Genomic DNA, 19,425 nt, shown 5'->3' with positions numbered 1-19,425 from the left:
CAGGACCTACACGACGGCCTTGCATCAGGACTCGCCCTCCGAGTCACAGCTCTCCAACCCCGCAAGCGCAATCTGGAGCCCACCCCCCTGGCCAACGGCCGCCAGCTCAAGTGCTCTGGCCGCTCTCTCAGTCGCCGTTTCTAGGCTGCTTGAGAGCTTTGGCCGGGTCTGCTGGACCAACCCAGAAGGTGTTGCGGGTTCAGACCTTTGTTGGAGAAATACTGTAGTTCGTTACAAATGAATTGAAGCCTTTGCTCTGCGTTGCCAGGCCGCGTCAGTGATCTACAAGGACGGAGAGTGAGTGTGGGTTCTGGTGTGCAACAACCAGCTTTTGGCGCTGTCGGAGACACTACTTGCACTGTCCGCCCGGCGCTCTTCCCTACTTGTATAGTGCTTTACATGATGCCTGATTTTTTTCATCCGAGGGGTTGATAGACCTGAAACTGCATCGATGTGGCGTGCCTGAATGAGGTTCGTCCCGATGGGTTCGAGCTGTGCCGATCTTGACGTTCAAAGGACGACTCGGAGCACTTTTCAAGACGAGGCCGTTCGGACGCCAGATCGATTTTTGCCGCCTTTGGAGAACAACCAGTTAATATCGATGGGCAATATCGGAAGGAAGGAGTCCAGGTTAAGAGAAGCTGAAGCAGGAGGTTTGCATACTGCATGCAGGCATGGGCAACTGAAGGTGGCTCGCGCTCTTCTTGAGAGTGGGGCGTTCGTTGACCATCCGGATGAGATAGGGGACACACCACTCGTGTTAGCAATTTTAAGCGGTCTCCCTGGTATCGTAGAACTGCTTTTGGATCATGGAGCATGGATTGACTTGGTGAACGACGATGGCGTGACCGCATTGATGGTGGCTTCATACAGCGGTCTCGACGAGGTAGCTCAGCTGTTGCTGGAGCGGGGGGGCAAACGTCAACAAACAAGACGCCGATCTGTTCACAGCATTGCACACTGCTTGCGAGAACGGCCACGCTGCCGTTGCTAGCCATTTGATCAAGGCGGGTGCGACCGTGGACGCGCCAGACAAGAACGGTGATACCCCATTACAGTCTGCAGCAATGAATGGTCACGTTGCTGTGGTGCAGTTGCTGTTGGAGAGCGGTGCGTCCATTGACTTGACAAATGGTGATGGCTGGAACCCGTTGATGAAAGCTTCATACAAAGGCCATGCCAAGGTAGTTGAGCTGTTGTTACAGCGAGGGGCAAACGTTACCCACCAACAGCACCCCGGTCTGTTTACAGCGTTGCATGGTGCTTGCCAGAACGGTCGCATTGGTATTGCTAGGATTCTGATCAAGGCGGGTGCGACCGTGGACGCGCCAGACAAGAACGGTGATACCCCATTACAGTCTGCAGCAATGAATGGTCACGTTGCTGTGGTGCAGTTGCTGTTGGAGAGCGGTGCGTCCATTGACTTGACGAACGACGCAGGTTGGTCTTCATTGATGAAAGCTTCGTTGAAAGGCCATGCCAAGGTGGTTGAGCTGTTGTTGCAGAAGGGGGCAGACATCGACAATCAACGTCCAAATGGATCCACTGCACTTCGTATTGCGTGTGCGTTCGGCCACCTTGCTGCTGCTAAGATTCTTATCGATCGAAGTGCGACTGTGAACGTGCAGGACGAGGGCAGGAATACGCCATTGCATGTTGCAGCAAACAATGGTCACGTTGCTGTGGTGCAGTTGCTGTTAGAGAGCGGTGCATCCACTGATTTGACAAATGGTGATGGCTGGAACCCGTTGATGAGGGCGTCGGAGAGAGGATATGTTGACGTGGTGCGATTGTTCTTGAAGCATGGTGTTGACTGTGATAAGCAAGGTCGTCATGGAGCTACGGCGTTGAATATCGCGTGTGAACATGATCAGCTGGATGTTGTGGTAGCGCTGGTCAATGCTGAAGCAGCTCTTGAAATTGCTGATGACGATGGATATACTCCACTGATCACTGCTGCTCAACTCGGAAACTCCGACGTTGTCCAATTCTTGGTCAACAAGGGGGCCAACATCAACGCGCGGCTTCCAAATGGTGGAACCGCTTTGATATCGGCGGTTTGGTACAAGCGGTTGGCGGTAGTTCGCATATTACTTGATCGAGGAGCTGATATCAACTTGTGCGGAGACTTTCAGAATTGGTCACCGCTGATTGTTGCGTCCATCAGTGGCTACACTGAGCTCGTGCAGCTGATCTACGAACATGTGAGGCCCGTTTGCAGTCGTCCTACCACCGCTGAATATTCGTCACATGGAAGCGACGACAAAATGTCTGTGAGTACCGAAATCGGAGGGAAGCACCGTAGTGGCGACACCGCGCTACGAATTGCTTGCAGTAAAGGAGATACCGAGACCGTTAAAAGGCTGTTGCTCAATCATCGCGACGATATCAATCTAGCTAGCAATGCCGGATTAACGCCACTTCTGAGCGCAATTGGAGCAGGGCGTACCAACGTTGCCAAAATGCTTTTGGAAAACGGAGCATGGGTTGAATTAGAAAACAAAGCAAGTTGGTCACCATTGATGGTGGCTTCATACAAAGGCGACGGCGAGGTGGTGGAGCTGTTGCTACAGCGTAGGGCAAGCGTCCATAAACATGACGCCAATCTGCTCACAGCGTTGGATATTGCTTGCTTAAGCGGACACGTTGGTGCTGCGAAGATTCTTATCAAGGCAGGTGCGACCATTGATGCGCCAGACGCGAAAGGTGATACGCCATTGCACGTAACAGCACACAATGGCCACCTTACTGTGGTACAATTGCTGTTGGACAGCGACGTATCGATTGAAATGACGAACGCGAGAGGCTGGTCTCCATTGATGGTGGCCTCGTATAAAGGTCACGCCCAGGTGGTGGGGCTGTTGTTGCAGCGGGGAGCGGACGCTAACAAACAAGAACCCGATCTGTGGACAGCGTTGCATTTTGCTTGCCAGAACGGGCACGTTGCTGCTGCTAAGACTCTGATTGAGGGAGGTGCGACAGAGGACATGCTAACAAAGAACGGGAGCACGCCATTACACCTAGCAGTAAGCACTGGCCACCTTGCTGTGGTACAATTGCTGTTGGAGAGCGGCTCATCGATTGACTTGACGAACGACGGAGGCTGGTCTTCGCTGATGATAGCATCATCAAAAGGCCACGACGAGGTGGCTAAACTGTTGTTGCAGAAGGGGGCAGATGTCAACAAACATGACCCCGATCTATGGACGGCGTTGCATGTTGCTTCCATCAACGGACACGTTGGTGCTGCCAAGATCCTGATCGAGGCAGGTGCGACAGTGGACGCGCTAGACAAGAACGGTTATACGCCATTGCACACCGCAGCAAGCAGAGGTCACACTGCTGTGGTGCAGCTCTTAGTACACAATGAGGCAAATGTGAATAAGAGCATTATGCACGGCTCTACCGCACTCCTAATGGCAAGCGAGTATGGACATCTCGACGTCTCGCGCACTCTCATCGATGAACATGCATATTTGGACGCCAGAGACGCTGATGGTGATAGCTCTTTGATAGTTGCCGCTTCGTCCGGTCATTATACGATTGTGGAGTTGCTGTTGGAACATGGTGCGACGACCGACTTTGTCAACAACGCCGGCGAGACCGCAGTGATGAGTGCGGCAACGAATGGTCATACCGATGTCGTTGCTTTGCTTGTGAAGTATGGAGCGGATGTCAATCAGCAGAATGCAGACAGTGGCACCGCTCTGCAATTAGCGAGTGAACACGGACATGTGGATGTTGTAACAGTTCTTATCAACGGAGGGGCGTCAATCCACATAGCAAACAACGAGGGCCAAACTCCTCTCTCGACAGCATTGGAGAATGGCCACAACGACGTGTCCACGCTTTTAGCAGAAGCAGAAGGTGGGTAAGTGCTGTGTGTGAATCAGGAGTTACCACAACGCTCCCTCTCGACTTCATACACCGTGTCTCCATGCGCACTGGAAGCAATATGTCGACTTGACACGGCATACTCGCCTCTTCCATCCCGCTCAGTCTCTTTCGTCGATGACTACAATCTGCAGGTAGAACCCTCACCCGTAGCGGACTCAACAGCGTTTTCTAAGCCCCCGCAGTGCCGCAACAAGGTCTTCGTAATATTGACATGAGAGTATTATATTGTCCAGTCAATCGCCACGAAGTGATAGATTCCTGACTCCCAGCCAGAGGAGGAACGCGACATGGAGATGTTATCCAAAAGCCGATACCAATTCTTCGATAGCTCTACGAACCGCGTACGCAAAAGATTAAGTTTTTAACCATGGAGCAAACGTCAACTATCGCATTCGAAAGAAAATTGCGTCGTTGGAAATGTCTATTTGCACGACGGGAACAAACCACTCCAACATTGCCGTGATGCAAGCTCACACTGCTATTGTCCGGTTTCTGTTGGAAAGTGGGGCATCTATTGACGCTTCGGTGAGGTTGTGAAATTGCTGCTCGATAATGGGGCAGGTGTATAAAAATTCGACTTCAGGAAGGAGTGACAGCTTTGGCGTTCGCCTGTGCAAGTAGGGGTGGAGACCGTTCGAACTTTAATTGACAACGGCGCGTTGATTGACATCTTGCTGCTTCGCATGGTCAGGTTACAATGGTTGCTACTTAAATGAGGGGAGGAAATGGTATGTGGGTGCTGCGGTCGATGTCCCTTTGATGGCAGTAAAGAATCAATGGCTGGAGTCGAGGGCGGAGATGCCGTATTGCGAGTCTCAATTTGAGATTTATCACAGGAGACACACAATAACCCGGCGCAAATCCGACGGCGGATGCCCAATTCTATGCCGTAAAGTATGGTCAATACAAACCCCAGTATAGCGTTGCAGTCGTCGGACAACTGCGTCGGAAAAACTCGTCGGACAAACACATCGGATAAACTGCGGCGACACCACCAGAACCTCTTCAACATGGTGGCAGACCACCAAAAGCTCTTTCGAATCGGTTCGCCGACGGCGAATGCCTATCAGAGGCACCATCCGAATACAGTTCCAGTGTCTTCAACAGTGGAGCTGCCAATGCATCGGTGTCCTGCTGCTCAAAAGCTCATTTTCCAATCCACCGCCTGAAGCCGACACTCCTCGCCAAGCTTAAACTTCGTATCGCAATGGCAGGCGCTGCAACGGACTCTCCGACGAACAAGCGGCCACTCGCCACCGAGACCGACATCAAGAAGGACGGCAGCCGCATCCCGGTGACGCTGCTCTCGGGTTTCCTGGGCAGTGGCAAGACTACGCTGCTGCAACACATTCTCAAGAACAAGGACCACGCGCTGCGAGTGGCGGTGATCGTCAATGACATGGGCGAACTCAACATCGACGCGAACCTCGTGGCGTCCGCGGGTGTGCTCCAGCGTGAAGAGCAGCTCGTGCGACTCGAGAACGGGTGCATCTGCTGCACGCTCCGTGTGGACTTGCTGGAGCAGATCGCTCGCATTGCCCAACAGGGGGAGGTCGACTACATTGTGATTGAGAGCTCCGGTATCAGTGAGCCCATGCAAGTGGCTGAAACGTTCGTGTTCGAGCTGCCTGAAGGCACCGAAGAGCAAGCGATGCAAGTCGCCAAGGTCGACCCTGCGTTGTCCCCTAGCAGCTCCAAGAGGTCTCGCACCGAGTCTGGTGCGTCGTCGGGGGATGACACCAGCGCTTCTTCACCTTCGGCTTCGACTGGGATCCCCACCGTCCAGCTTGAGGAACTACTTGTCCGAGACGGCGAGAAGCTGCCGCTGCTGCGCGACATCGCGCTGCTGGACACGTGCGTGACTGTCGTTGACGCGGCGACGTTCTTCCACGTGTTTGACGACCCGCGGATGCTCGCGGACGTGGAGGAGAACCGCAGCCAGTTGCCGGAGGGCGACTCGCGCACAATCACCGATCTGCTGATCGACCAGATCGAGTTCGCCGACATTATCCTGCTCAACAAGACCGACTTGGTCCCTACTAAGGACGTGGAGGCCATCGAGAAGGTGCTGCGCCGTCTGAACTCGTACGCCAAGATCGAGCGTACGGTGAAGGGCCGTGTGGACCCCAAGATGATCCTGGGCACCAAGTTGTTCTCCTTCGAGCGCGCGTCCAACCAGACGGGGTGGCTTGAGTCGCTCACAGTTCCGCACGTTCCCGAGACGCTAGAATACGGCATCGGGTCGTTCCTGTACTCGGCGTCGCGTCCATTCCACCCTGCACGGTTTACTGGAATCCTTCAGGACGAGTTCGTCATTGTGGAGGCACCGACGCTGCCTCCGTTTCCGTCGGATGACAACGAGGATGGCCACGACCATGACCACGAGGAGGAAGAAGAGGAACCCGAAGAAGCTGAAGATGCCGACGGAGACCAGGAAATGGAGGACGAGGAGGAGGATGGCGAGCCACTCGATGAACAAGAGATCGCCAAACGGCTAGAGGGGAAGAAGAATGGGTTGTTTAAGAACCTTCTGCGTAGCAAGGGTGTCTTCTGGCTCGGTAGTCGGCCGTTTAACTACGGCACGATGTCTCAGGCGGGTCTGTACTGCACACTCGCCAATGGCGGCATGTGGATTGCTGCTCTGCCAGAAGAGGAGCGCACGCGCACCATGAAGGAGCTGCCCAACTACTCGGAGCTCATGACGCGCAAGTACGGTGACCGCGGTCAGGAGCTCGTGTTCATCGGCCGGTTCTCAAAGGAAGACGATGACATCGCACGGATCCGCGGAGCGCTGGACTCGTGTTTGCTCACGGACGAGGAGATGAAGAAGTATGAGGCCGGCGATTTGGAGGACTGGGAAGACCCGTTCGAGCCGTGGGAGTATTATTCCTTCGAGGACTGATCAGTCTGCAGGCCGTTTAGTAGGTAGAAGGTTAGTGACTGAGTGCTCATTAGTATATACATGTTTCACCGATGATGAGTTCGTTGGCTTGCTCTATATGTAAAATGGAGGCTAAGGGATTCCTTCATTCATGCGAGATTTTGTCCATTGTATTAGATGAGGAATCGTTGAATGGGAGCACAACAAGCTATGCATCACCGTTTGCACTTTTTGGCAGCAGATAGTAAAAACACTATGAATCAAGTCGGCGCAAATACGACGACTCCACTCAGGGTATTCGATGGTACCTTTCTGTGGGAAATTTAGTCATTCATCCTGCACATATCAAGAAAGCATAACTGAAACAGAACAACACCAATTTGGTTGGAATGTATTGCGCAGTAGTCATCTTCTGTTGTGCTTTCATCAGCTTTTACAAGTCATCAGCCCCCCCCCCCCCCCCCCCCCCTATTAATAATTGCTCAAATCCCGCCAAATAAGCCTAGGTAATTCTACTGTAGTCATGACCGAATCAGCGATTAGTGCAGTACAGCCGTTAGTGTTCATTGTGTCAATAGATGCCCCGCTTTCCAATAGAAACCGGACAATAATAGTGTGACCTTGCTTCACGGCATTTAGTTTTTCCCGTCGTCACCAGCGTGTCGAATTGTAGACGCACCCTATCTAGCCAGGATCCGAACGGGATCTAGGTATCCAACCGCACAAGCTGTACTAAGTGGTTGAAAGGTTAACCTCAACCCTTGTAATTCTAAATTTAGCCCAAACTCGATCATATCATATCCCAGTTTGAGAAAACCTATTAGACAGCATAACGATATGATTGATCTCCCGCGTGCACGCCCCCCGGCGCCGCGCAAGAAGCGCTACTGCTTCCGCGATGGCGATGACGTGTTGCTGCTGCACACTATCCTGGGTGAGCGCAGCTTGTGGTCTCTCTCTGGCGGCCAACGGAAGGGCGTGTGGAACGTAATCACAGCCGAGCTCAATGCGCTGGGCATCTTGGCTAGTGCGCATTCGCTTCGCTGTAGATTGAAACGCCTGGTGGAGAACTTCCAGCGCGAGATCGCACTCGGAGGCCGAGCAACAGGTATTCATTAACGCGCTATGACAGAGATATGACTAGAAAGCGGTATGTGCCGAAGCTATGATCTGACCGATATTGACCTTCTTGGTGCAGAATTGACGGAGCTGGAGCAGTTGTTGGCCCAATACACGCAGAAAGAGGCTCAGTTGGAGCAACAAAGAGATGATGGTGGCGATCCAGAGGCCAGAAGTCGGCTTTCAGGTGGAAGTCGTCGAAGTTCATTTGGCACCGAGTCGGACGAGGGATCGACTGGAACAGGACAGCAGCTAAGGACAAATACTTCACCAATTCAGACTCTGTCTGCATCAGTGCAGTCCACTCCGCAGAGCGAGAAGAAACCGAGAAAGAAACGTTTTATTTTTCTAAACTGGCACGATGTGGCACTTCTGAACGCGGTGCTGGACGATCAAGAAGCTGTCAAAGCCTCCGGTGCGAAGAAGCATGACTGGAAGAGTATTACAGCTACATTGAACAGTCAGGGCGTGAACGTGACAGCTCACACCATTCGAACTCACCTTCGACTGCTGGTGGCCACGTACCGAAAAGAGGCGCGAGTCGTGGATTCGGAAAACCTGTCAGAAAAGCAGGAGCTGTTGCGAGACTACTGCAGATGCCTAGATGAAGAAGATCAACAGGATCGGGCGAGCGTCAATAGTCAGTCTTTTGAGCCGACACCTCAGTCTGAAGATGAGCGCACCGATGTTAGACCAGACGTCCGTACTCGCTCGGTTCGCCCGAACACGGTTGAGATTTTAACTGAGGAGGGGGAACTTCGTCAGAGGGACTTGGCTGCTTTGCCAGTTGTTACAGCTACTGGTGCTCCCCAGACTCGAGATGTGGTTGCCACAACGATTCATGCCTCGGAGATTGCACCACTCGCTAGTCAGGCCTTGTCGGGTGCACAAGGTCTACCACCTACGCAAATTATATCCTCTGCTCAGACTCCGTTAGGCGCCCGAACTTCAGTAGATGTCCAGACCCCAGAGCGACTGATTCAAACTGTTACCCAGAGATCACCAGCAGCACAACTTTCGACAGCTACTCAATCTATCCAGACTACGCAAGATGTGCAGCCTACTCAAGCTCTGCCGATTGTTCACACCCCACCACCTACTCAAGCTGTGCGACCTGTTACCCAAACTCCGCAAGATATTCGGATTTCTCCGTCTACGCAGACTTTGCTGACTTCCAGGGCCCCCGAAGACGAGGGAACCGCGCCACCCGCTTCAAAAAAGCAAAAAGTGGACCTTGAGAGTTTTCTGGAGCGCTTTTTATCTGAGCAAAGCGAGCGCCAGAACCAAGAGCAAGCGGCAAGGATAAGTGCTCTGCAGGAACAACAGCGGCAGACTTATGAGTTGCACAAGCAAGCGCTGGACATGCAACAGAAGACTGCAAACATGCAATAAAGGATCATGAAGCTGATGGAGAGGGTGATGGATAAGCTGGACTAGGTGCTGGTGTAGCTCGGAAGACAGGCAAGGGAGATACTTGTGTAGCGCTATGGTAAAATACCGTGCTTCATACTTATTACTTCTGATGCCTTCGGACAGCAACTGAGCGGCCACGTCCACCATGGATTCTTCCCCAATATTTTACTTGACAACAGTACCGTGCTTGTGGAGTCACCTCTGGCTGCTGTTGGTCACAACAGGATTATGCTCGCCGCGTGGTCTTTGGTCCAACCAAGTCCGTTGTTTGAACTAAATAATGAAATTATAGCTGGCAGTCAGTGCTGCTTATACACGTGCAAGACCTTTCTGAGCATATAGTATTCCTTTTATACCAAGTTGCTTCACTTTGTAGAATGGGGGAAAGACTTTACTTGGTTCGAGCAATTTTAATTTTAAAAAATCCTAGTGTTTCGTATGTTAATCTTCGCAAACAGTGCAGGCTGTCGTGCAAGACTGCACTCCATACTGAGTATGCCTTGTTCCTTTGTTGCTCCGTTTTGGCTGTCTGTAACTGACTTACTGCTTGAAGATCTTGAATCCTGCCTCAACGGTCGATGCCGATGCATACTGCGCTTACTGTGCAAGAGTGATTTGTTAACCTAATTTTTCCGACCTGAGCTTGAACGATGTTCAGGTTTAGGTAAGTGTGGAATGACGAAGAGCTCCGAGTCATCAAATTTTCACGGCAAAACTGAAAACTTTGAGATATTTCCTTGTTCGTAGCCTACGAATCGTAGGTCGGCGCATCGATCGCTCAACCGCCCAACATTGGCAAACTTCGGCGGAATTCACAATCGAAGAAAAACGCTTTCGTTAGTTGCGCAGCGCAACTTGTGCATTCTGTTGTAGGATGAAATCTGTAAGTGTGTCATTCACAACCCAAGCGGGCATTTTGCTACAACTGCATTGACGGCACGAAAAATACAGGATTGTGTCGTGCGGCCTGCCAATCTGTATGTCGATACGGCTCTCGAACGAATTTTTCGCTTACGCGCATCAGCTGTTGTGTGGGATTTTCACCAGGAAAATATGATTATTGGGGTGATGTGGACGCGATCCGGTGGTGTCTTCCACGACAGGATGGAAGATCAAGGACACGGGCTACGTTCGTCATGCGTTGGAGGCAATCAGGTTTCTAAAATGCGTGTGGATTGTATGGAATAGTAACTAATTTTCATAGAGCGAGATTTCTGCAGGAAACGATGCGGTTTTGCCAAAATTTGGTGTCCTTACTATAACTAATCGTTCGTTTACTGCAAGCAACAAGGTTATCCTACGGCGTGCGGCACGCCGATCATAGCAAGGGTAATGAGTCAAGCGTTGTTCTAGTAGTCAACATCTCGAATAGATTTGGTTCTGTAGTATTCGCGCGATAATACGTTGGACTTCAGGTTTCTGGCACTATGGATTTGTCATGTGTTTTGGCCGCTTGTTGACGAGCCACACGCGCCAAGTCTGCCGAGCTTTGTCCCTTTTCCCTTTGGACTGGCGCCGCTGCCTCCCCAAGATCATCTCTCGGAGGCCTCAAATCTTGATCGGTTATCCACCAGTTCTCCTTATCAAAAGCCTGCCACGCCGCTCACCCAACCGTGTCACTTGCCAAAAGAACCCAGACTCAACATAACGCGCTACCAACCTCATTTATCCTTTTGTTTCGCCCCCTCGAGTGATTCAGGTCCCGATGGTTCATCCCCCAGACCCGGTGACCTCCGTCACCCTTGTTTGCAACCCCCACTTCCGCGTCGCAGCTCTTCCCCGCGCGCTGGATACCATCAGCGAGTTCTTGGACCACTCGGTGCATTGGTCTCTCCCTAACGCTTGCGGGTTTGATTTCCAAGACGGGGCCTTGCGTTTAGTACAGCGAGTGGCAGTATATGAAGCCATCGTGGCTGAAAAGGCAGAGAAGGTCGTTGCGGAGGAGACGAAAGCGAAAGCGAAGGTGAAATCGAGGTCGAGGACGGTTGTTCCTCACGATATGAATGCGGCGTTAACGCTACGAATGCGCGATGACAAGTTCTTCTGCCAGCGACAATTTACGCTTGGAATGGCGAAGGCGGCAGCGAGGGGTGATATGAGGGTCATGAAGTGGCTAGTCGAACGATATCCGGGGTTTTACGTAACGTTGGCTGTGGAAGAAGCCGCGAAGAATGGGCATCTTGACGTTCTGCAGTGGCTCCACCGACTTGGCCGAGCAGGAGACGCACGTGATCCAAAAGGAGGGAAGAAGAGTCCCCTGCTAGACGTGTTTTGGGGCTCAAGGGAGTTGTTTTACGCCGGCCAAAACGGACACTTGCACGTTGTGGAGTGGCTGCAGGAGCACACGAACCCGACACCGACGCACATGTTCTTCGTGACACTGGAGGAAGCGGCGAAGAACGGAGATTTCGCGATGGTAAAGTGGTTGTGCGAAGTACGCGGAGAGCAGTCGTCGTACGCGTCGGTCCTCGCAGCGAGTGAGGGCCACTTGAATGTGCTGAAGTGGCTGCGAGGCAACATCTTCAGTCCGTCTCCCTCGGTGTCGATGGATGACGCTGCTGCTAATGGCCACCTTGATGTTTTGCAGTGGCTGCAAACGAACGCGGGATACGCTACACCTACAGCGATGAACAAGGCGGCAGGAAATGGACACCTCGCCGTGGTCAAGTGGCTGCATGATCACCGCAAAGAAGGATGCACAACGGTAGCAATGGATCTGGCCTCTGCTAACGGGCACCTCGCAGTTGTGCAGTGTCTGCACACGCAGCGACGCGAAGGATGCACGAAGGCAGCGATGGATGAGGCGGCAGTTCATGGTCATTTGAGTATCGTCCAGTGGCTGCATCAGACTCGCACAGAAGGGTGCTCCGCGCGAGCAATGGACGGAGCCGCGATGAACGGACACTTGGCAGTGGTGAAGTGGCTGCATCAGCATCGGAAAGAGGGCTGCACAACGGCTGCAATGGATGGCGCGGCGGGAGCAAACCACCTGGATGTAGTACAGTGGCTGCAGCAGAACCGCAAGGAGGGCTGCACGTCGAAAGCTATGGACTCTGCAGCTTGCAATGGCCATCTGAAGTTGGTGCAGTGGCTTCACGGGCATCGAAAAGAGGGCTGCACAGTCAAGGCGCTGGATCAAGCAGCAGCTTTCGGCCATTTATCGGTAGTACAGTGGCTGGACGGGAATCGCAAGGAAGGATGCACGTCCAGCGCGATGGACAACGCTGCTGCGGGAAGTCACCTTGACATTGTGAAATGGCTACATGGCAATCGAACGGAAGGCTGCACAACGGCGGCGATGGATCATGCAGCAGCTAATGGCCATATTGAAGTGGTCCAGTGGTTGCACACGAATCGAAGCGAAGGTTGTACTGGTGCAGCGATGGATGGAGCTGTCAAAGGTGGCCATTTTGAGGTGCTGCTGTTCCTCCGCAATGAGCGCTCGGAGAGCTGCACGTCCAAGGCGTTCGTGAATGCGACAACTGCAGATGAACTTGAGATCCTCCAGTGGCTGTTCCAGCATTACAGCAAAGATTTTGGACGCGATCCGCTTCAGCTGTACGCGTTTGACAAGTTTTACACGTTGCGTTGGCTGAAGGAGAAGGTAAAAGCGGAGAGCAACACCCGGGCGGCTGGGCGCTAGATACGATTGATTCGAGAGGTTCCGACGCGTTTATAAGCGTCGTGAACAGTAGGTAGATAGATAGTGGTTAGAAAATAGAGAGGATGTCGACGGCGGAGAAGTTATAAAATCGGATTAGAACTGGATCAAATGGTAATGGTCCACCACACTCGCGAATCGGTCGGTACTCGTCTGCCTTGTTAGATGCCGCTTGCCGAGCTTGACTCGTGCAATACAGTACATTACATGTCGTTGGAACATGTGATCACAACACCAGAACAGTGTGGACGAGCTGTCGTCGTTTGGTGCGGTACATGTAGACAGTTTGTCTTTCGCCCAACCGCTCACATTTTGCTTTCTCCAAAATTTGCGTAAACTATAGACGAGGCGCCCAAAATTTTTATCAGATCTAGCGGATAAGCACTCCTCCGGATGTCCAGGCGGTTGATGGCGGTGGTTTGCAGCACTCGGTAGGCTCGGCAAGCGATGCACGGGTGGCGTGCAAACATTTATTGAGGTTTCGTTCGACCTATTTCAGCGGGAAAACGCTGAGGGAAGCCATTCTCATTGATACGATCCACCGTACATTTTTCGTGCAGAAGATAACTACAGCTAACTTTACATACAAAATCATCAGGCTCCGTCTGCAGAAAATCCAGGTAGCATTAGCAAATGAAGGCGTCGATTTCAGAAATCGTTTCGAGTTGTCCATTTCGGTGCGCGAATATCATTCGAGCCGTCCAACGGATGGCAGGGATGAGTAATCCCGTGTTCAATCTTGGATTTGAACACGATTTGCTGTCGTTGAAGTCGACCTTCCCACATGCAGAACATGCACCAACTTTACTCCGGCTTCGTGTTGCCCGAATGTCTACACTTATACATGTTCATGTACACGGCTGTCTCGTCCAGGCCGATTCTTTTTATTTCTTGGCTTGCAGATTTTCAGGTTGTGATCTGGGTGCTTTCACGGCTGACTTCACCGACGCTCGCCAAACGCGATTCCCATTGACAAACCAGCACTGTTGCCAGTCGCACACGCATTTACTTTGTAATGCGGCACCGTGTTGATCGGGTATGTCCTGCGTACGTTTGGTGTTGGTATGTTCAACCTCCTCATCGACGAGAACTTACCTGAATATATTTCTTGGCAATAAAGAAGTGCTCAATTCTGCGCTGCTATTGTGTCACTTGATAAAACTTCCTAACAAATAAATAGACTACTTACTTGTCCGCCTAGAGACATTTAATCATAGTGGCGCTCACTCTCGGGGAGATCTTCGAGGATGGATTCCTGCTTGAGCCATTGCAGCGTGTGGAACTTGCCTAGAGCGAAAAGCTGCAGACGGTCGTGGCCGAACTGATGGCGATAGTGTTCGAACAGCCACTGCAGGATCTCCAGCTCATCCGCGCTCGTAGCGTTCACGAAAGCCTTCGACGTACAGCTCTCCGATCGCTCACTGTGCAAAAATAAAAGGACGTCAAAGTGGCCACCCGATGCGGCGCGATCCATTGCTGCACTGGTGCAGCCCTCGCTTCTGTTTGAATGCAGCCACTGCACCACCTTGAGGTGGCCTCTTCCTGCCGCATTGTCCATCGCTGCCGTCGTGCAGCCTTCACTTCGATTCTTATGCAGCCACTGAAGCACATCAAGATACCCCCCGCCAGCAGCACGATCCACCGCATTAGAAGTGCATCCTTCCTTGCGGTTTCGGTGCAGCCACTGCACCACAGGCAGATGGCCGTGAGCTGCAGCTTGATCCATTGCATCGGTCGTGCAGCCCTCTGTCCGATTACCATGCAGCCACTGCACAGCCTCCAAGTGCCCGTTGCGAGCCGCGAGGTTCATGGCGGCAAGGGTGCAACCCTCCTTGCGGTTCTGCTGCAGCCACTGCACAACCTTGAGATGGTTCGCGCGAGCAGCGCCATCCATCGCTGCCGTGGTGCATCCTTCTTTCCGATACCGGTGCAGCCACTCCACCACCGCCAAGTGTCCGTTCATAGCAGCACCATCCATCGCACGCGCCGTGCATCCCTCTTTGCGCTTCTGGTGCAGCCACTGTACGATACTCAAGTGGCCGCGCGTCGCCGCCTCGTCCATTGCCGCCTTCGTGCACCCTTCGCGACGATTCCCATGGAGCCATTGCACGATCTCGAAATGGCCATTGGCAGCCGCCACGTCCAACGCTGCCGTCGTGCACCCTTCTCTTCTGGTTTGATGTAGCCACTTGACAATCCCCAAATGGCCATTTCCTGCGGCCTTGTTCATCGCCTGCGGTGTAGCATATCCCGAGTTCGCATGCAGCCATTGCAGAACACCCAAATGTCCATTCGCTGCCGCATCGTCCATGGACGCCGAGGGCGAAGAGCTGAAGAGGTTTCCCCTCAGCCACTTGAGGACCTCCAAGTGTCCTCCACTAGCGGCCAGCACCGCCGCATAGGGCGACCACTCTCCTCGCACGTCACAGAGCCACTTGACCATAGCCAAATCTCCATTCTTGGCCGCCTCTTCCAACGTCACGAAGAACATGTGCGTGGGGGACGGATTCGTGTGTTCCTGCAGCCACTGCACCACCTTCAAATGGCCCTTTTGTCCGGCGTAAAAGAGCTCTTTCGCACCCCAAAAGACCTCCAGCGGCTGCGTGTTCCCGCCGCCCTCGTCGCGTATGTGCCCTGCTCGGCTGGACCTGTTGAGCCACTGCAGCACCTTCAAGTGGCCGTTACCCGCGGCCTCCTCAACCGCCAGTGTCACGTAGCAGCCCGGGAACTGCCTCACGAGCCACTGCAGCACGTCCACGTCCCCCCTGGCGGCGGCGTGCGCCATGCCGAGCGTGAAGAGCTTCTGGCGGTAGAACACATCCTCTTCCTGGCGAACCACGAGACTCGCTACCGTCATATTTGTCCTCGTTATCGTTATATTTGTCCTGATATTTGTGAGCCTCTGCAGCACTCCCCGCGCTTCTGCCACGTGCAGCGCGCGGTGCGCGGCCACGCGCTGGACGAGGCGCAGCGCGCCGCTGTCGGAGCGGAACCCGCAGGCGTCAGGCAGCGACCAACGGACCGAGAAGTCCAAGAAGCCGCTGATAGTCTCGGAGATGTGCGGCAGCGCGGCGATACGCGGGTGCGAGCGGCACACGACGGACGCGGACACCAGCGGAGGCGGCGCCATGGCGAGGGATGTGTGGGATCGAGAAGAAACGTGAATGGTGCCTGATTGGATCGGCGCTTGATTGCCTTTGATAGATGATAAAATATGATTTTAATAGAGAAAGGCGGGTGCTGAAAAAGGGAAATATATGTGGATAGAAATGTAACCGGTAGAAAATGTATATAATTATAGAAATGTGTTGCTGCGCCTGACTAGACGGGTACATTATCTTCTACTGTACCCGACCCGTCGTTTTTATGATATCCATCTACACGTTCTATACACTACCGGATAAGATGACATTCAAAATGCAGCCCTGCCTGAAACCCCAACGAATCGGTCGCTGTGCGCAGCGTTTATGATCTCCGGATTAAAGTATACACTAGTTGGGCGCAGCAGTCGCTCTCCTAGTTATATGACGTGGCAGATCTGATTTGGTACTTGAGGTCCGCAAATTGACGGATGTGCAGGCCTTCCGCGCAAGTGAGCCCGTCGAAGAATAAGGACTGAACGGCTGTAGCGACCGCCCCATGCTATCTACGCCGCCGCTGCCTCTCGTGACCGTGGCGACCAAGCTGGGCAATACATGTATAATGCTCTCAGCGCTCGTCCCTGTCTCTGGCAGCATCCGGGAATGGATTTGGTGCCTGGACTGCTTCCTGCATTTCGCTGGTAGACACCGATGCTCCAGAGCGACTGGAGAGATCACTGCCTTGGTGTGAGGCACGGCACATGAGTTTCCCGACACCACATTGCCGGCAAGATTCACCGAGAGAAAGTATCCATAACAGCGTGTTCGGCGTGTTGACGGCGAGGTGCACCTCGTAATGATGGCGAAGGACCTTGAAGGGGGTAATGTTACTTACCGTGTCGCCGTTGCCTCAAACAGTGGCGGTAAGAGGCTCGTTAAGAAATATACCCAACGCGTGTGTATTACGAAGACGCGCCACTTCACTCACTGTGCAACAGGAGCACTTTGCTTTTAGAAGAATTTTGCTTTTCTAGGTTGAACACGACGCGAGCAGCAGTCCTAGGCGATGATCGCTCAGCAGCGTCTCCATAAGCTGCTTCAGTGCGCGGTTCGGGTGGAGCTGCGACTTGGTCAGGGGAGCGCGCGTCAGAGGGTCGAAGCACCCGTTGATTTCGAGGTGCTGCTCGATCATCGAGCGCTCGTACGTGTTGCCGTCGGGGGTTGTGACCGGATCGTCCATCAGCTCCAAACTCAGCGGACAGTGGAAGATCTCCATCATCTGCGTTAGCGTCTTCTCCGCGTCTCCACCGGAAACCAGCGCGCCGCCCTCCTCAGTACCATTCACTCCATTCGAGTCGGCCGCGTGACTGGCAGACCCGTTCTCATCGGTTGACAGCAAGGTATCGTACACTCCCTGGCGCAGCAGCCCCACAACCTTCATTTCCATGAGGATAGACCGCTTTAGCACCGCAGCAGACATGGGTGCACCGGCTGCGGACGAGGGCGAGCACACGGAAGCTGCCGATGCCGCACTCGCACGATCGAAAGCCTTCTCAAGTAACTGCAACGATTCATCATACGATTTCTGCGCTCGACAGCACTTGCCCTTCCAGAGCAGAATGGCAGCCTCGCCCTCGACCGAGACGCCTGCAATATCGTGCGCTATGCTCAGGTATTGCCATGCATTCTCTGTTTCGTCCAGCGCGAAGAAACACTTGGCGCAGGAAACGTAGGCTCGAACACGCTGCCGCGTCGTCTCGGGGTCTTCCGGGTTGCTTCCCTCAGATGCAGACGACGTGATAGTCGGTGTGCACGTGGCAGCCTCCTGATAGCAGACGATGGCGGCTTGAAAGTCTCGGCGAACAAAGAAATCATCGCCCTTCGAGAGCTGGTGGCGCATGAAGAAAGGATTATCAGGGGATGTCGAAATCTCAATCGCTTGAATCTGAAGGTCGGGCGAGGAGGTCGCCATTGCCGCGAGATAACTTGCATTCTCTTCCCAAAGGTGTGCGAGGCCATGAAAGATGGCAGCTTTGTCACCACCAAGTGCCTGGATTGCCTGGAAATCGGGTGCTACCAGGTCAAATCTGCGCAGACGAAGATTCGCCGTCATGCGGTATGCGAAGCACTTGACATGTTCTGTGTTGTCGGGCAGGTCCTGGAGCGCCTGTGTCAGCTGCTCGACCGCCGCAGGGTACTGCTTTGAAAAAAACGCCTCCACTCCTCTCTCCATTGCCGACTGCTGGGACGGCGCGATACGCCACGCGCACCACATCGCTCCACCTTCTTTATTCGACGCCTCACGCGCCCCATCTGGCGCTGCTCGTGTCAAAACGTAGCGTCTCTTGCTATCCATCATATCTGCCGTCGGCGCATACAAAAACTCGCGCTGGTACGGGTTGTACAGCGCAAAGACGTCTCTCTCCTGGACACTCAAGGCCACGAGCTGCCATTTCCCCGCCGGCCCAGGCTCCTCCTGGGCCTTGCGCCACGAGAACACTCGACTCCTCGTCTTGCCCCTGGCATCTTTCTTAAACTTTGCATAGTCCGCCGAGTACAAATACTCCTCGAAGCGCACACTTTGCACCATGAATGTATCCGAATGCACATCGGACGGGATGAGTCTCCACTGAGCCTTGGTGCGATCTTTCTCTTCGGGCCACGCAGCCACTTGGCTCTGTTCGTCGTCCCCCACCCAGCACAACGCATTGCGTCTGTCATTATCAAAGGTGCCGGCGTTACCAGGCGCATACAGTAGCTCTTCCTTGCCTGCATCTCCCTGTCGGTACTCGCTGCGCCCCGTCCTCGACAAGATCTTAAGCTCCAGCGGCTGGCCACTGGCCACTGCACGCAGCGTGGGGCTCACCCACGCATACCAGTAGCTCTCGGCGCGTACGCGGGCGCTGCCTTCCAAGTGGCTCATGAGCTTGAGCAGGAAAAAGGCCAATGGCAGCTGTGGGAACTTGCGTTGGCGCACTTCCAGTGCTCGTAGGGCGCCTCCGCCTCCCCCGGCGTCGCTGCTGGGCGCACGCAACGCGGAGCTCACGCTGTGCAGCACAGAGCACCCGTCCAGCGTCCAGTGCCAGCTGGGCAGCCCCTCCAGGAACGTGAGCAGCACGGGCACCTCGAACAATCCGGCGGCGTAAAAGTCCCGCAGCGTCGCCTCTAGAAACGACTTGCGGCGCGCCTCCAGCTCCGGCAAGCGCAGGAAACTCGCACGCGCACGGTCCGGCTGTTTGTGCAGCAGGTGCGCGCGCGTCTCGGCCAGCAGCGGCTCCACACTCGACGCCATGTCGGCGTGGCGGGTGTCCTCCATCACGAAGAGAGTTCTTCTGAGAATGGGCAATCTATAGGTACATTCACTTATAGCCAAT

General features: G+C 53.7%; 5 protein-coding genes across 7 annotated transcripts; 3 read left to right on the top strand and 2 right to left on the bottom strand.

Moving 5' to 3' along the window:
• Positions 1-1,067: 1,067 nt before the first annotated feature.
• Positions 1,068-3,875, top strand: KRP23_1821 (Ankyrin-3; the record flags this gene model as incomplete). Its single annotated transcript, XM_067886480.1, has 1 exon — positions 1,068-3,875. One exon carries the CDS (start codon positions 1,068-1,070, stop codon positions 3,873-3,875), a length of 2,808 nt encoding a protein of 935 aa, XP_067749156.1.
• A 1,229-nt stretch (positions 3,876-5,104) lies between these two features.
• On the top strand, positions 5,105-6,799 carry KRP23_1820 (47 kDa protein; the record flags this gene model as incomplete). Its single annotated transcript, XM_067886479.1, has 1 exon — positions 5,105-6,799. The coding sequence occupies one exon, from the start codon at positions 5,105-5,107 to the stop codon at positions 6,797-6,799; it is 1,695 nt and encodes a 564-aa protein (XP_067749155.1).
• An 816-nt stretch (positions 6,800-7,615) lies between these two features.
• Positions 7,616-9,289, top strand: KRP23_1819 (uncharacterized protein; the record flags this gene model as incomplete). Its single annotated transcript, XM_067886478.1, has 2 exons — positions 7,616-7,886; positions 7,977-9,289. 2 exons carry the CDS (start codon positions 7,616-7,618, stop codon positions 9,287-9,289), a joined length of 1,584 nt encoding a protein of 527 aa, XP_067749154.1.
• Positions 9,290-14,178: 4,889 nt separating this feature from the next.
• On the bottom strand, positions 14,179-16,101 carry KRP23_1818 (Secreted RxLR effector protein 124; the record flags this gene model as incomplete). The annotated part of the gene is made up of 2 exons (XM_067886477.1): positions 14,179-14,364; positions 15,334-16,101. 2 exons carry the CDS (start codon positions 16,099-16,101, stop codon positions 14,179-14,181), a joined length of 954 nt encoding a protein of 317 aa, XP_067749153.1.
• A 980-nt stretch (positions 16,102-17,081) lies between these two features.
• On the bottom strand, positions 17,082-19,367 carry KRP23_1817 (the record flags this gene model as incomplete). Of its 3 annotated transcripts, none has more annotated exons than XM_067886475.1 (2): positions 17,150-17,171; positions 17,257-19,367. In XM_067886475.1, the coding sequence occupies 2 exons, from the start codon at positions 19,365-19,367 to the stop codon at positions 17,150-17,152; spliced, it is 2,133 nt and encodes a 710-aa protein (XP_067749151.1). The 3 variants fall into 3 exon arrangements, with proteins under 3 accessions (XP_067749152.1, XP_067749151.1, XP_067749150.1); XM_067886474.1 differs by lacking the exon at positions 17,150-17,171 and having other exon boundaries at positions 18,224-18,248; positions 18,322-19,367; XM_067886476.1 differs by having other exon boundaries at positions 17,082-19,367.
• Positions 19,368-19,425: the final 58 nt, after the last annotated feature.

The sequence above is a fragment of the Phytophthora ramorum genome (assembly GCF_020800215.1).
Source record: "Phytophthora ramorum isolate Pr-102 chromosome Unknown Phyram_PR-102_s0002, whole genome shotgun sequence".
NCBI lineage: Eukaryota > Oomycota > Peronosporomycetes > Peronosporales > Peronosporaceae > Phytophthora > Phytophthora ramorum.
This window is presented reverse-complemented; position numbering and strand designations above follow the sequence as displayed.